General features: G+C 40.9%; 1 protein-coding gene across 3 annotated transcripts in view; it reads left to right on the forward strand.

The window, feature by feature from the left end:
- Positions 1 to 12,631, forward strand: part of Gnl2 (G protein nucleolar 2) — a 24,931-nt gene continuing 12,300 nt past the window's right edge. The window contains exons 1-8 of one of the 3 annotated variants that reach the window (XM_047517270.1): positions 1 to 173; positions 1,666 to 1,750; positions 2,806 to 2,900; positions 4,646 to 4,785; positions 7,322 to 7,506; positions 10,426 to 10,492; positions 11,547 to 11,705; positions 12,261 to 12,374. In XM_047517270.1, the coding sequence (XP_047373226.1) occupies positions 110 to 173; positions 1,666 to 1,750; positions 2,806 to 2,900; positions 4,646 to 4,785; positions 7,322 to 7,506; positions 10,426 to 10,492; positions 11,547 to 11,705; positions 12,261 to 12,374 (909 nt within the window). In that variant the 5' untranslated portion in view covers positions 1 to 109. Of the gene's footprint in view, positions 174 to 1,665; positions 1,751 to 2,783; positions 2,901 to 4,645; positions 4,786 to 7,321; positions 7,507 to 10,425; positions 10,493 to 11,546; positions 11,706 to 12,260; positions 12,375 to 12,631 lie in introns of those variants that run through there. The other 2 variants (XM_047517280.1, XM_047517289.1) reach the window with 2 other exon arrangements.

Consider the following 12,631-nt stretch of genomic DNA (forward strand, 5'->3'; position numbering starts at 1 on the left):
CGCGCTCGTGGTTCTGCGTGGTTCAGGCGCGTTCCCTCGGCGGCAGGCCTAGGAAGGTCTGCGCTCATTCACCTTCGTCGGCCAGAACCGTCCCGATCCCGTCGGCAAGATGGTGAAACCCAAGTTCAAAGGACGGAGCACCATCAACCCCTCCAAGGCCAGCACAAACCCGGGTACAGCTGCGGGGCTCGTCGAGGGTGGAGCTTGGAGGAAACGTGGGGGAGGCCCGGAGGGGAGGAGGGCTCCCGAGTGGCCTTGCTGGGAGTGACCTCCAGCCGAGGGGTTCCTGGGGCTGAGAAGGGAGAAAGCGACCAGCGTGTGCGGTGGTTTCTAACTTGGGGACACCGAGAAGGCTTGACAGCTTGCAGGCCTGGCAGGCCGAGCTGTCGTCACCTGGTTTAAAGGCCGGGAATAGCGAACACTCGGGCCTCTGGCAGCTTGGGGTCCTCTCCAGTTGTGAGATGCAGATAAAGTGGTGTAGGGTGACCCGGTGGGCTTTTCACACCTGACCACCCTCCCCTCCCACCTTAGCTTTGACCATTAAGATGAGAACGGGCCCGTGGATTCTTCCTGGCCGGTAAAAATGCCTAGGAAACCCTAGAGAGAGATGAATATGATCATCTCAGTACAGGTGTTTTTGGAGATGAGTATAAATTTTGGCAAGGTTCCACCTACAGGGTGAACAAGATAAGCTTCGGGAGTGGGGGAGTCCCTTGCATTCCAGTTTAGTTAATTAAACTTTGTTTTTAAATATGATTAACAGTTTTCGACGACTCAACACAGGTCGAATGTTTTCCCCAGATGAATGATAAATTAACCTAGTTTGTGGATACTGGAATCTCAGAATGTTAAGCCCCCCAAACGCCCTCAGAGATCATGATTTTATTGGTGAAGGGTCCGAACCAAAATAGAGATCATGGCTTGTCTTAGTGGCCACACTTATTAGTAGGGTCCCAGTCCTGTGATGACATGCTGTTTTTTACTGCATCAAGAGCAGGTGACTTGAAGGGCCCCTCAGGCGAGATGCTAAGCTAGTATTACCTTGCTTATGACATTCTCTTTCTGAGGTGGAAGGAAGGATTCCTACTTATTTTGCTGCTGGTTAAACTAAAATTAATAATTTTTTAAATGGGAAGTCAAGAAACTGGAGCATTAAGAACATTTACATATTAAAATTGTAGTGTCCATGGTGCCATGCATGTGTCAGGCACCTGGTATTTGTTAAACTGAGACACAGATAGGTGTCTTGTGGGTTAGAGCACAGCTTATGATCCGGTTTGTGCTCTGCTGCTTAGTAACTGTGTGACTTTGGGCCAGGTGTGTGACCCTTGTGCCTTGATTTCTTGACCTGCAACATGGACATATCTCTGTGTGATTATTGTATGGATTAAGTGAGATGATGACTGAAATATGGGTAGCTCAGTGTCATAATTAGAGCTAAAATATTAGCTATTATCATATATAATCCCATTGAAAATCAAAGATTGGATCCATTTTTTTCATACCTTGTAGCTTCAAGTAATAATTTATTGGAGCAACAAATGGAAAATAAAGAGATTTTGTGGTGTAGTTTGTACAGTGTGGGTGAGCTACTTGGTGCATTTTAAGTAGTGACCGTACTAGTTGGTTATCAAATAGTGTACTGTCTACTTCTCCCATTCCTAGATCGAGTACAGGGAGCTGGAGGCCAAAACATGAGGGACCGTGCCACCATCCGCCGCCTGAATATGTACAGGCAAAAGGAGCGCAGGTGAGGCCTGGGCACGGTCATCCTTCCCCTTTCCTTCCTACCCTCTACTTGTAGCTGAGACTGTTAAGTCTTTGGTGTTCCCAGCCTCACTTTCCCCAAACTGGAGTAGCGTATTTTCTTTTTTTGGGGGGCTGGGGATCAAATCCAGGGCCTTGTGCTTACAAGGCAAGCACTCTACCGACTGAGCTATCTCCCCAGCCCCTGAGTAATGTATTTTCAAATACCACTTCTATATGAGTGTTGTTAAGATAAGCCATTCATTTTTAGTTAAACACATGGGTTAGTGGATGGTGGAATGTGATTGTTTCACAGTACTCCCAACAGGTGACAGGTGACTTGCTCCTCACAGCCATGAAGAGCATGTTAAATCTCAGAATTAAATGTCCATCAGATAGAAGTACAAAGTATGTAGTTATGAAAACTGCCAGAAAAGTTGTTTTTAAGCATCAGACTTTAGATCACAACATTGTGGCACTTGGAAACTCATCCCAACTCAGTTCTGCTGAGGCAGCCTCCACCCTGGGGACTTGCTGAGTGTGGCATTTTGCTAGCTGGTCTTAATTTGTTTGGTAATTAGATTCTTCATCTGTTCTAAAAGATGTGTCTAAAACACAAACGTCAACGAACTTAATCTGCCTTAGTCACCTACTTTGCAGTTTGTTTTAGAATTTTGAGTTCCAGGATAAATCACCCTCTACTTAAAATTCATTTAAACCAGGCTTCAGATAATTACCAAAAAACTCAAATATGTGATTTTTTTTTTTTTTTGAAAAAGCAAACAAACAGTAAACGAATTTTTAAACATAGCATTGTTACTCATCTAGCAGAAATCATTATGTACTCTGTTGCAAGAGGTTAAATGACTTTTAGGCAATCTGTTTCAAATGTAGAAGTACTTTTTGTTTACTGAAATCTGTACTGCATGATCATTTAAAACCAAAAAAAGAAAAGAAGAAAAAAAAAAGTTCTTTTGATGGAAAGCGTATTCTGTAAACCAAGCCTTACTGTTGCCTTTCTTCTGTCGTCAAACCAGATCTGTTATTTCCTCAATTTAGGAACAGTCGTGGTAAAGTGATTAAGCCTCTGCAGTATCAGTCAACAGTAGCTTCTGGTACAGTGGCACGAGTAGAGCCAAATATTAAATGGTTTGGTGAGTACTGTCCCTTGTTATTTTGTGTTGCAGAATGAATGTTGTATGGGAAAGACTAGAATGTTCAAATGTCTGAAAGGCATTTTAAGTGTCTAAAAGGAGTTTTTGGTGAGTGAAACTCAAAAGTTGTGTGAGGAAGGGATAAGAAGTACCCGTAATGGAAGGGGTGCTAAGAAAAGTGGTGGATTTCTTACATCTCTTTTTGAAGAGAGCGTGTCATTCTCAGTTGTAAGCAGTTAAAATGATCCTTAATGACTAGCATTCACAGGCCTTGGGACTCTTACCTTTTAATTTCTGGTTGCCTGGAGTGATTACTGTTTGAAAGGTGGCCTTGCAGATGTGTTTGTGCTGCTAACTCCCAGAGTGGATCTTGCTATTGGTGCTTCCAGGGGTGAATAGAGTATCTCCTGTCACAGGGACATTGGGGTGTCTTCCTTTTGACCTTGCAGGCTTTCCTGGTGGCCACCGGTAAGGTGTGTGATGGTCATCGTTTACCTGGTGTTTAGATTCCTTGCTCGTGAGCAGATCACAGTGACTTTTGAATATCTTTTACGCTTTTTGGTGAGATACCCCTTAAGAACTACAGCACAGAAAAGTGTTAAAAAGGGAATGAGCTCAGTGCTACATTGCTTGCCTAGCATGTGCAAGGCCCTAGGTTCAATCCCAGTACTACAAAAAAAAAGAAGAGAGAGAGGGAGAGGAAGAGATATATGTCAAAGAAGACTCTGTAGTGGGGCATTTAGCATGGCAGGTGGGTACTGGGACTCTAGATCCAGAGTGGCTGAGTTTGGAATCACGTTCTGCCATTTGTGTGACTTTGGTTAAGTTGTTAAGTCCGTTTATTTCTTCTGTAAAATGAGAACAAGCCTCTAATCCCAGGAACCCAGGAGGCTGAGGTAAGAGGATCACAAGTTTGAGGCCAGCCTGGGCAACTTAGCAAGATCCTGTCTAAAAACTAAGAATAAAAGGAACTGGGGATGTAGCTCAGAGGTGGAGTGCTTCTGGGTTCACTCCCCAGGACTGCAAAAAAAAAAAAGAGAGAGAGTAAAAATAGTACCAACTCATAAAACTGTTGTGGCACTTAAATTAATAAATACTATAAAGTGCTTGGAATAGTGCCTAACAAATAGGGAGTGTTGTATACGCACTTGTATCAACAGTGCCTTGATGTTTTGAATTTGTTCTGGAGCTGTGGTTTAATTGAGTACTTTGTTCAGCATCTCTCACTTAAGGTATTCTCCAGGGTGTGTTTTAGGGCTTCATTTTGTTCTCTTTGGATTTAATGATTAATAGTTCCTTCAAGTCCTCATAACGATAAAAATTGTAACTGTGACTATTGAGTGTCTAAGCTTCAAGGTTCTTGGTCTGTACCAACTGACCAACTGTGATTGGCTCCAGGTTTCTTTGCCAGGATGAGGAGGAAGTGGAACATTTGTCAAATCTTAGTTCCATACGGTTATGTTTATTTTTCAGTTTCATTCAGTCAGGAAATTGGGAAACTGTTAAAACCCGTTGTTTGTCTGGGTGGGTGGATTAGTTCAGTTGTATGAGTGCAGGAAAGGCAGTTTCTTGGTTTTTTCCTCCCCCTCTCAGGCTTGAAAATGACTGTGAGGGTTGGATGTCTAGGTGCTTGGGTGGGTGAAAGTAACTTAACATCATGCCTCTCATTGTGCCAGTGGGAGGAAGGATGCAGAAGAAACACTAAGTTGTTTATTAAATGGCAACATTATTTATTTGTAAAACAGGAAACACACGTGTGATTAAGCAGTCATCATTACAAAAATTTCAAGAGGAAATGGATACAGTTATGAAGGATCCATACAAAGTTGTCATGAAGCAAAGCAAGTTACCAATGTCTCTTCTCCATGACCGAATCCAGCCTCATGTAAGATGTAGGGTATCTTTGGTGATGGAATTCCTTGGGCAAACTCCATGCAGATAACCTGTCTAACATATTTGTCTTTGGCTTTTTTAACTTTGAACTTTCTGAGACTTCTCCGTTCACATTCATTAGGGTCTTTGCTTTTGGTATGAATCAAGTTTTGTGAGGAATATGCAGTCGTGTAATGAGTCAAAACACAGGTCTTGGAGCAAGACCTGAATCCTAATCTGTACTCTGTCCCCTCCTGTACTCTTAGTTAGGTTTCTCTGTCAGCCTTAACTTACTTTTTCAGTATACAAACTTGTCTTAAGTGGTAGTTCCGTCAGATTGGGAAATTAGGACTGAGTTGGAAGGAGACCTTTGGTGTTCCTTGCTTCTCAGCTTTTGTGAGGCCCCTGGAAATGCTTTTCAGCTGTGGGAAAGGGCGCCCTTCAAACTGGCTGTTGATGGCTGGAGTCTGAAGTACAGTAAGGACAGTCTGGCTTGAGTGGGATGAGTGTCACGTGGAACGCAGACATCTCCTAACGTTGGCCTGCACGTTTTTACTTGCATTGAATAATAATTCCCAGAAACATAGCCAGTACATATGCTCCAGTTCCAGTCTAAGGAGGGGAGGAAAACATTGACATGCATACATGGATTAAGCAGTTCAAAGAAAAGTGTTTACTTGCAGAACAAAATAAAAACCAAGGCCTGGTTATTGCCTCGGGTCAATTAGGTTTTGTTTTATGGTGGACTAAAAGAATGGCACCTATTAGTGGAGTGGCTGTTTTCTTTCAGGGAAACACATGAGTGCAATTCATGAACCACAGACAAGTTGCTCATTTCCCTTGTTCTCTTTGTCTGTTCTCCCTAAAGCCATCTTCTAACCAGCTATCCAATCTGTTTATGGGAAGAACGGAGAGGTTCTATTACAGATTTATTGGTTGTTGCTCATTCCAGTTGCTCAGTGCTCCTAAAGTCCAGTACTTAAATATCTGACATGTAGGATAAAGGGTCTGCATTTGGACCAGTCAACTTGGATTTTGGTGCAGGAAAATTCTTAGAGCATTCAATAGGTTTTCTACTTTGACCTTGAAAGCCCTTACCTATTTTATTTTAGTGTGGTATCTATGTGCTTATGAGATCTCATTCGGTTCATTATAGTTAAATCAGGTGTACTTTTAATGTTTGCACATTCAGATTCAGCTATATGCGTATTAGAATTACTGTATTTCTGACTGGGTCAGTTAGTAATCACTGATAATCCCAGCTGCTGTGGAGGCTGAGGCAGGAGGATCATAAGTTCCAGACTAGCCTTAGCTAGTGTCATGTGTAGCATGACACAGTTTCAATAGAAAACTAAGAATTAAATAGGGCTGGGATGTAGCTCAGTGGTAAAGTGCCCTGGGTTCATTTACCTACACCAGAAAGAATTAACTATATTTCTGTAGCAATACAGTAAAAATGATACAACTTACTTGACACGTGTACTTTAATAAGTACAATGTAGTAGGCTTATAGACACTATTTTATAAACTATTTTACATTCAGTGACTTTAGAACCTAGTTCCTATGCAAAATGTGATTCTTCTGTTTGGGGATGTTCCCCAAACAAGTAAACTTAAGAGGTGGGTTAGAGAATCCAAGCAAGTGGTAGTAATTTAAAGATCTTTAGAGGTTGGAAGGGGAGGTCAGTTAAAGTTGCTCTATCATCCTGAAGTTTGGAGCTTGTACTGAGGGGAGGAGAGTGATTTTATTTTATTTTTTAAAGGTGGTTCTCTGTCAGCTCTCAACATTCTGTTACGTGATAGATCTAACTCAATCTTTGACTTTTATCCTGCTTCAAGAATTCCTGTGCCTGTAACTCCTTTACCGCACATCAAGTTCTAGTTAGTATCAGGTTCCTTTTATCACATCTAAAGTATTATTTTGGACTTTTGCTAGATGTTTTTCATCTAAAGACTTTCCATGTGCATTTAATAAAAATGTTACCTAAATTAGGGAAAATGTTATCTGAAACTAAAATGCATCTTACAAAACAAGCGATTCCTTTTAGCCATGAAATAAATTAACTTCCAAGAAAAGGTTGGCATTTACAGTTGGTTTAAAAAAAAACACAAATTTGAGTATGATTGTCCTTGACAAAATCTGTGCATTTGGCAGACTTTATGCACTCGTTTGAAAACTAAAAAAATAATCAGAAAAGATAAGTTAATTTTCATCATTGTAGCCTTAATTACATTTGACTAAACTTTATGATAAATGAAATAAAGCAGAGTTTTGGCAAATCATAACACAACTCTTCATATTTGCTTTACTTTATTACTTTGTATTTCTCCAAAGAAGCTCACAGAACTTCAGAAAAGAACAAGTGTTTGTGCTATTTAAATAAGCATTTCTGATTTGAAACTAGACCAAATCCACATTCACTTCAATTTCAGTGTGGGTTGAGCTCTGGAGAAATAAAAGCAGAAAACTTTCTTCAGGTTGACTTTTAAATTTTTGCTTTTCCTTAGTGCTTTCCTTAGTTTTACCTCTAATTCTCCTTTCCCTTTAGAACTCAAAGGTGCACATTCTTGATACTGAAAGTTTTGAAACTACCTTTGGCCCTAAGTCTCAGAGGAAACGGCCAAACTTGTTTGCAAGCGATATGCAGTCTCTTATAGAAAATGCTGAAATGTCCACGGAGAGCTACGACCAGGGCAAGGATCGCGATTTGGTAACCGAGGACACTGGTGTGAGGTATGCTTTCAGAGTTTGCGTGGGCCTCGTCATTTGCTCCTCTGTAACAAAATGCCTTCCATATTTTGCCTGTGTGAAGCATTGATGGAAAGTTCTCCTCTTCCCTTAGGCCAGGAATATTGGTGGGAATCAGGCCAGATGGAAAACTATTTAGAATGGCTTAATTATCACAGCTCTCTCTTCATCCTCCAAATAAAAATAAATAATATTTTCTTCATCAATGTAATAGTAGTCTATCCCATCATAGACAAATTAGAAAATATAGTTAAGTCAAAAAATGCAACCACAACAACAAAAAATAAATCATAATCCCATTTCTTCAGTAAAAGCACTGTTAATACTTCATTAACTATCAGGGCTTATTGGTTTGAACCACTGAGTGTTCATAGTGGCCTGTGAGGTTTCTGTGACTCTCTGAAGATAATGTAGAAAATTTATGAACCTGCATAAAGTAGTGGAATTTTGTTTTGTTGTCATTTAGTTTTGTTTTGGAGAGGAAGAGAGGAATGGTCCATAACTCTCATCAAATTCACATAGGGGACCCATAATCCAAAGAAAGTTAAGAATCAGTCACTGATATATATCCTTTTAGGTCTTTCTTACACTCATTTTTTTTATTTACAAATGTAATACCTTAAGTCTATTTTAATTTGCCTTTTATTTGTGTTTTCCTATGTTACTGAGAATATATTTTGCTGGATATGGTGGTGCATAACTAATCCCAGACGCCCTGGAGGCTGAGGCAGGAGGATTGCAGCTTTGAAGCCAGCCTCAGCAACTTTTTGAGGCTGTAAGCAACCTAGTGAGATCTTGTCTCAGAATAAAAAATAAAAGGGGCTGGGGATGTGACTCAGTGGTTAAGCACCCTTGGGTTCAATCCCTGGTAACAAAAAAGCAAAAACACAAACAAAACCAAGCCAGCCTCAGCAATTATGGAGGCCCTAAGCAACTCAGTGAGACCCTGTCTCTAAATAAGATACAAAAAAGGGCTGGGGATGTGACTCAGTCATAAATTGCTCCTGGGTTCAATCCCCGGTACCACCTCCCCTGCCAAAAACAGTCACCTGCATGTACTATCAGGGGTATTTTGTTGTGGCCAGTCCTACGTGGATGTTTGTGCTGTTTATGGTTCTGCCATATGGTAAACAACAAGAGGGAGAATAATCAGTGTGGCTGAATCCTCTTCATCCTTAATTATTCCCCAAAGATAAATCCCTACGGGGCACATTATGGTATTGCAGTGTGTGCATGCTTTTCGACGGGCTGCTGGCACGCTTACCAGGTTAGCTTCCCTTGAGAGGGTTAGCACTGCGGGCTCCATTTTCCCTCGTGAGTCTCTCTAACAAGAGGGAGGTTTTGCCCTAATAGTAAAGGAGCGTTGTCCAGTGACAGCATCAGTGTGACCTCATTGTTGTCAGCCCACCATCCTTGGACCTCCTAGAGATAAAGTCAGGCCTTTTGAGGCCAAGCAAAAGCAGGCAGCCAACTCATTTACAAGAATTATTTGAACTTTCTAGTTGGGTTTACGTCATCATCTTCTGATTAGATTTTTTTTCCTCTGTACAGTAGGTAATGGGGAAAGACAAAACTATTTTTGTTTTGTTTCCTTGGGTAAATGTCTTTGAGTCCAGTAAATAAACAGATTCTTAAAAATGTCACTTATCAAAAAAATGTCATGGGATCTATGGGACTTTACATGGGATCTATGAAGTATAGATAGATGGTGGTTCAGGTCCTGCCAATGACATTGCATAATTCTCTGCCATTTAGCGTCATTACAGCCTTATGGGTTTTTTTCCCCCACATAATTTTTTATTTGTGGTGAAATATACGTAAAGTTTACCATTTTAAGCTAGGTGTGGTGTCGCATACCTTTAATCCCAGTGACCTTAGGAGGCTCAGGCAAAAGGATCTCAAGTTTGAGGCCAGCCTCAGCAATTTAGCAAGGCCTTGAGCAACTTAGTGAGATCCTGTCTCCAAATAAAAAAGGTCCGGGGGTGTGGCTCAGTGGTAAAGCGCCCCTGGGCTCAATCCCTAGTACCAATGTAAGTACACAGCTCAACAGCATCCTGGTCATTTACGTTGTACGACCATCACCACTGCCCATCTCCAGAACTTCATCACTCGGAAATCGTGTGCCCATTTAATGCTAATCCCTGTTCCCTCCTGCCCCAGTCCCCGTTAACTGCCATTCTGTTCTGTCCTTAAATGTTTGACTCATCTAGGTACCTGCCTCATATAAGTGGAACCATGCAGTATTTGGCCTTTTGTGCCTGGCTTATTTCACTTAAGGTCTTTAAGGTTTATCCATGTTATAGCATGTGCCAAATTTTCTGTCCTTTTAAAGCTAGATATTATTCCATTCAGGTGTTTATAGTATTTTGTTTATACATTCATCTGTTGATGGGCAGTTGGGTATGGTTAGTTTTAAAATTCAGTTTGTGAGCTGGTCATGGAAGTGCACACCTGTAATCCCAGTGACTTGGGAGGCTAAGGCGGGAGGATTGTGAGTTCAAAGCCAGCCCCAGCAACTTAGAGAAGCCCAAAGCAATTTAACGAGACCCTACCTCTAAATAGGATATAAAAAGGGCTGGGGATGTGGCTCAGTGATTAAGCATGTGTGGGTTCAATCCCCAGTGCAAATAAACAGACAAACAAAAATTAAAATTCAGTTTGCAGACTAGGGATGTGGCTCAGTGCTAGAGTGCTTATTTGGCATGTACAAAGCCCTCTGTTCAATCCCCAGCACTGCCAAAAAAAAAAAAAAAAAAAAAAAAAAAAAATTTCTCTCTAAAATTGTTTTCGGTCCATCTCTACTGGTTTTGATACCCCTTTCTCTGATATGTTGACTTTTCCTTAAAACACCCTTTTAGTCTTGATAGCACTTCATTTGCTCATTTTGGGTGCTTTCTTGTTTAGAACTGAAGCCCAAGAAGAGATCTACAAAAAGGGACAGTCCAAAAGAATATGGGGTGAGCTCTACAAGGTAAGACTCTAACATTCTCACTAATGAGTGTTTCATATGTGCTTTGATGAGCACAGATTTTGATATATTGAAGCTCTGTTGAAGTACAGACTCTGCTACCCATTCTGTCCTCCATCCCCCACAAAGAAACCAGGAATGTTGAAGCCAGGCACATATTACCATTGTTCTAAGTAATTGGATTTTCTAAAAATTTCTTATAGACTAAAAGCTACCTTATATGCATTTGCTTATTTCCTGTGATATTTAGATTTCCTACCAAAATGGTGTTCTTATTTAGATTTATCTTACATGGTTAGAGCCACATGAGAAGTTTTAAGTTAGTCTAGCTGTCTTGTTTTATAGCTGAGAACTCATGTCTGGAAAGGGTTAATACCCTACCCAACTTAGCCAGCTTATTGGCAGAAGCCGTATCCAATCAATGCTTTTTAACTGGTTGAGGTGTTTTTTGTTTGTTGTTGTTTTTAGCTGTAGATGGACACAGTACCTTTATTTTATTTATTTATATGTGGTGCTGAAGATCGAATCCAGTGCCTCACACATGCTAGGCAAGTGCTCTACCTCTGAACCACAACCAAAGCTCCTAACTGGTTGAATTTGAGTTTGTGTAATAGTATTCTAGGAAGAAAAACCTTTAAGCATAGTCCCCTAATTAAACAGTATCATAGTAAGAAACTAATACCATAAAGGTAAACTAAAGAATTTTATTTTCTAGAAAAATACACAAGACCCATAATACTAGAAACTTATAGAAGTTTAAGAAGTAATGGATTAAGTTTAATAATCTTTAGTAGTAATGAGATGAGATGGGTTTTATCCAAGCTGACTTTCCTATTTGAAATTTGTTAAGTTTCAAATAGTCACAGGATGAAAAAATGAATTTTTTCATCACCTGTCCACATTTAAGCATCAGATTGAGATTGTCTAGTATCTGTTCTCCTTAACCAGACTGAGTCTTAGTTGTTTCTAAATTTTCTTTCCTCGGGTTTCCTTAAATGGCATCCTCTTTCATTTTCTGTGTACTCTAGCAAACCATTTCTGCCTCTTGAATTTGCAGGTGATAGATTCATCAGACGTTGTCGTTCAGGTTCTTGATGCTAGAGATCCAATGGGTACCCGTTCCCCTCACATTGAGGCTTACTTGAAAAAGGAAAAGCCCTGGAAACATCTCATTTTTGTGCTTAACAAATGTGACCTTGTTCCAACGTGGGCCACAGTAAGTACAGCTACTGATACAACACAGACTCTCAAGGCCACTCAGCTCTTGTACACTCTGAGTTACCTGTTAACATGTCCATTTCACAGCTTCTAGGAGTTAAGGTGTTGCACTCTTGAGCACGTTTGTAATTGCTGGAGTGTTCTTACTGAAAACAACCAAAGTGTGCTTCATTGATGGTGGGAAGCGGCTCCTTTGTCCTCTGGTCCTCTGTAATGGGACAGCTGCAGGGCCCCAGCAGGACAGGCAATTGTGTGCCCTTTCAGAAGGCGGCAGCTGCTGTAGCCACTGGCCTGCTCCACGTTGCATTCCATTAATTGCTTTTAGTAGCAATGAAGGCATTTTTGGAATATTCTTTTGCGGTTATGAGACAAAATACAAAGCATTAAAACAATTATACTTGAAAGCACATTTCAAAGAATTATAACTAGCATTTTTCCTTAGGCAACAGTGTGTTTGAAACATAATTCAAACTGTAATTCAAGCTTCAATTCTTCCACATATTATAAATAAACAAGCTCCAATTTACCAGCTTGTTTTCTTCTTTCCCCTTAGAAACGGTGGGTTGCTGTCCTCTCCCAGGACTACCCTACACTTGCCTTCCATGCAAGTCTCACCAACCCCTTTGGCAAAGGAGCATTCATTCAGCTTCTGCGGCAGTTTGGAAAGGTATGGAGTCCTGATCTGTTGCTCCAGGAGTTTGGTAGCTGGGAGTTTATGTGTGTATCATTGAAACTATGCACCAGAAGTTGTCAACTTCACTTCCCTCTATGTGTTCTAGAGATGTAAAAATGTGTAGAGCCTGTGAAGTACGAGGGGTTCTGAAATGTTTTCTCACTCCGCCTTAGCCCCTGTCCTGGACCAGTGCTGCTTCCCTTCCTGCCACATCCCTGGCCATGGATGTCTTCCCTGCACTCTGCGCCCCC

This window comes from Sciurus carolinensis, chromosome 1 (assembly GCF_902686445.1).
Source record: "Sciurus carolinensis chromosome 1, mSciCar1.2, whole genome shotgun sequence".
NCBI classification, from domain to species: domain Eukaryota; kingdom Metazoa; phylum Chordata; class Mammalia; order Rodentia; family Sciuridae; genus Sciurus; species Sciurus carolinensis.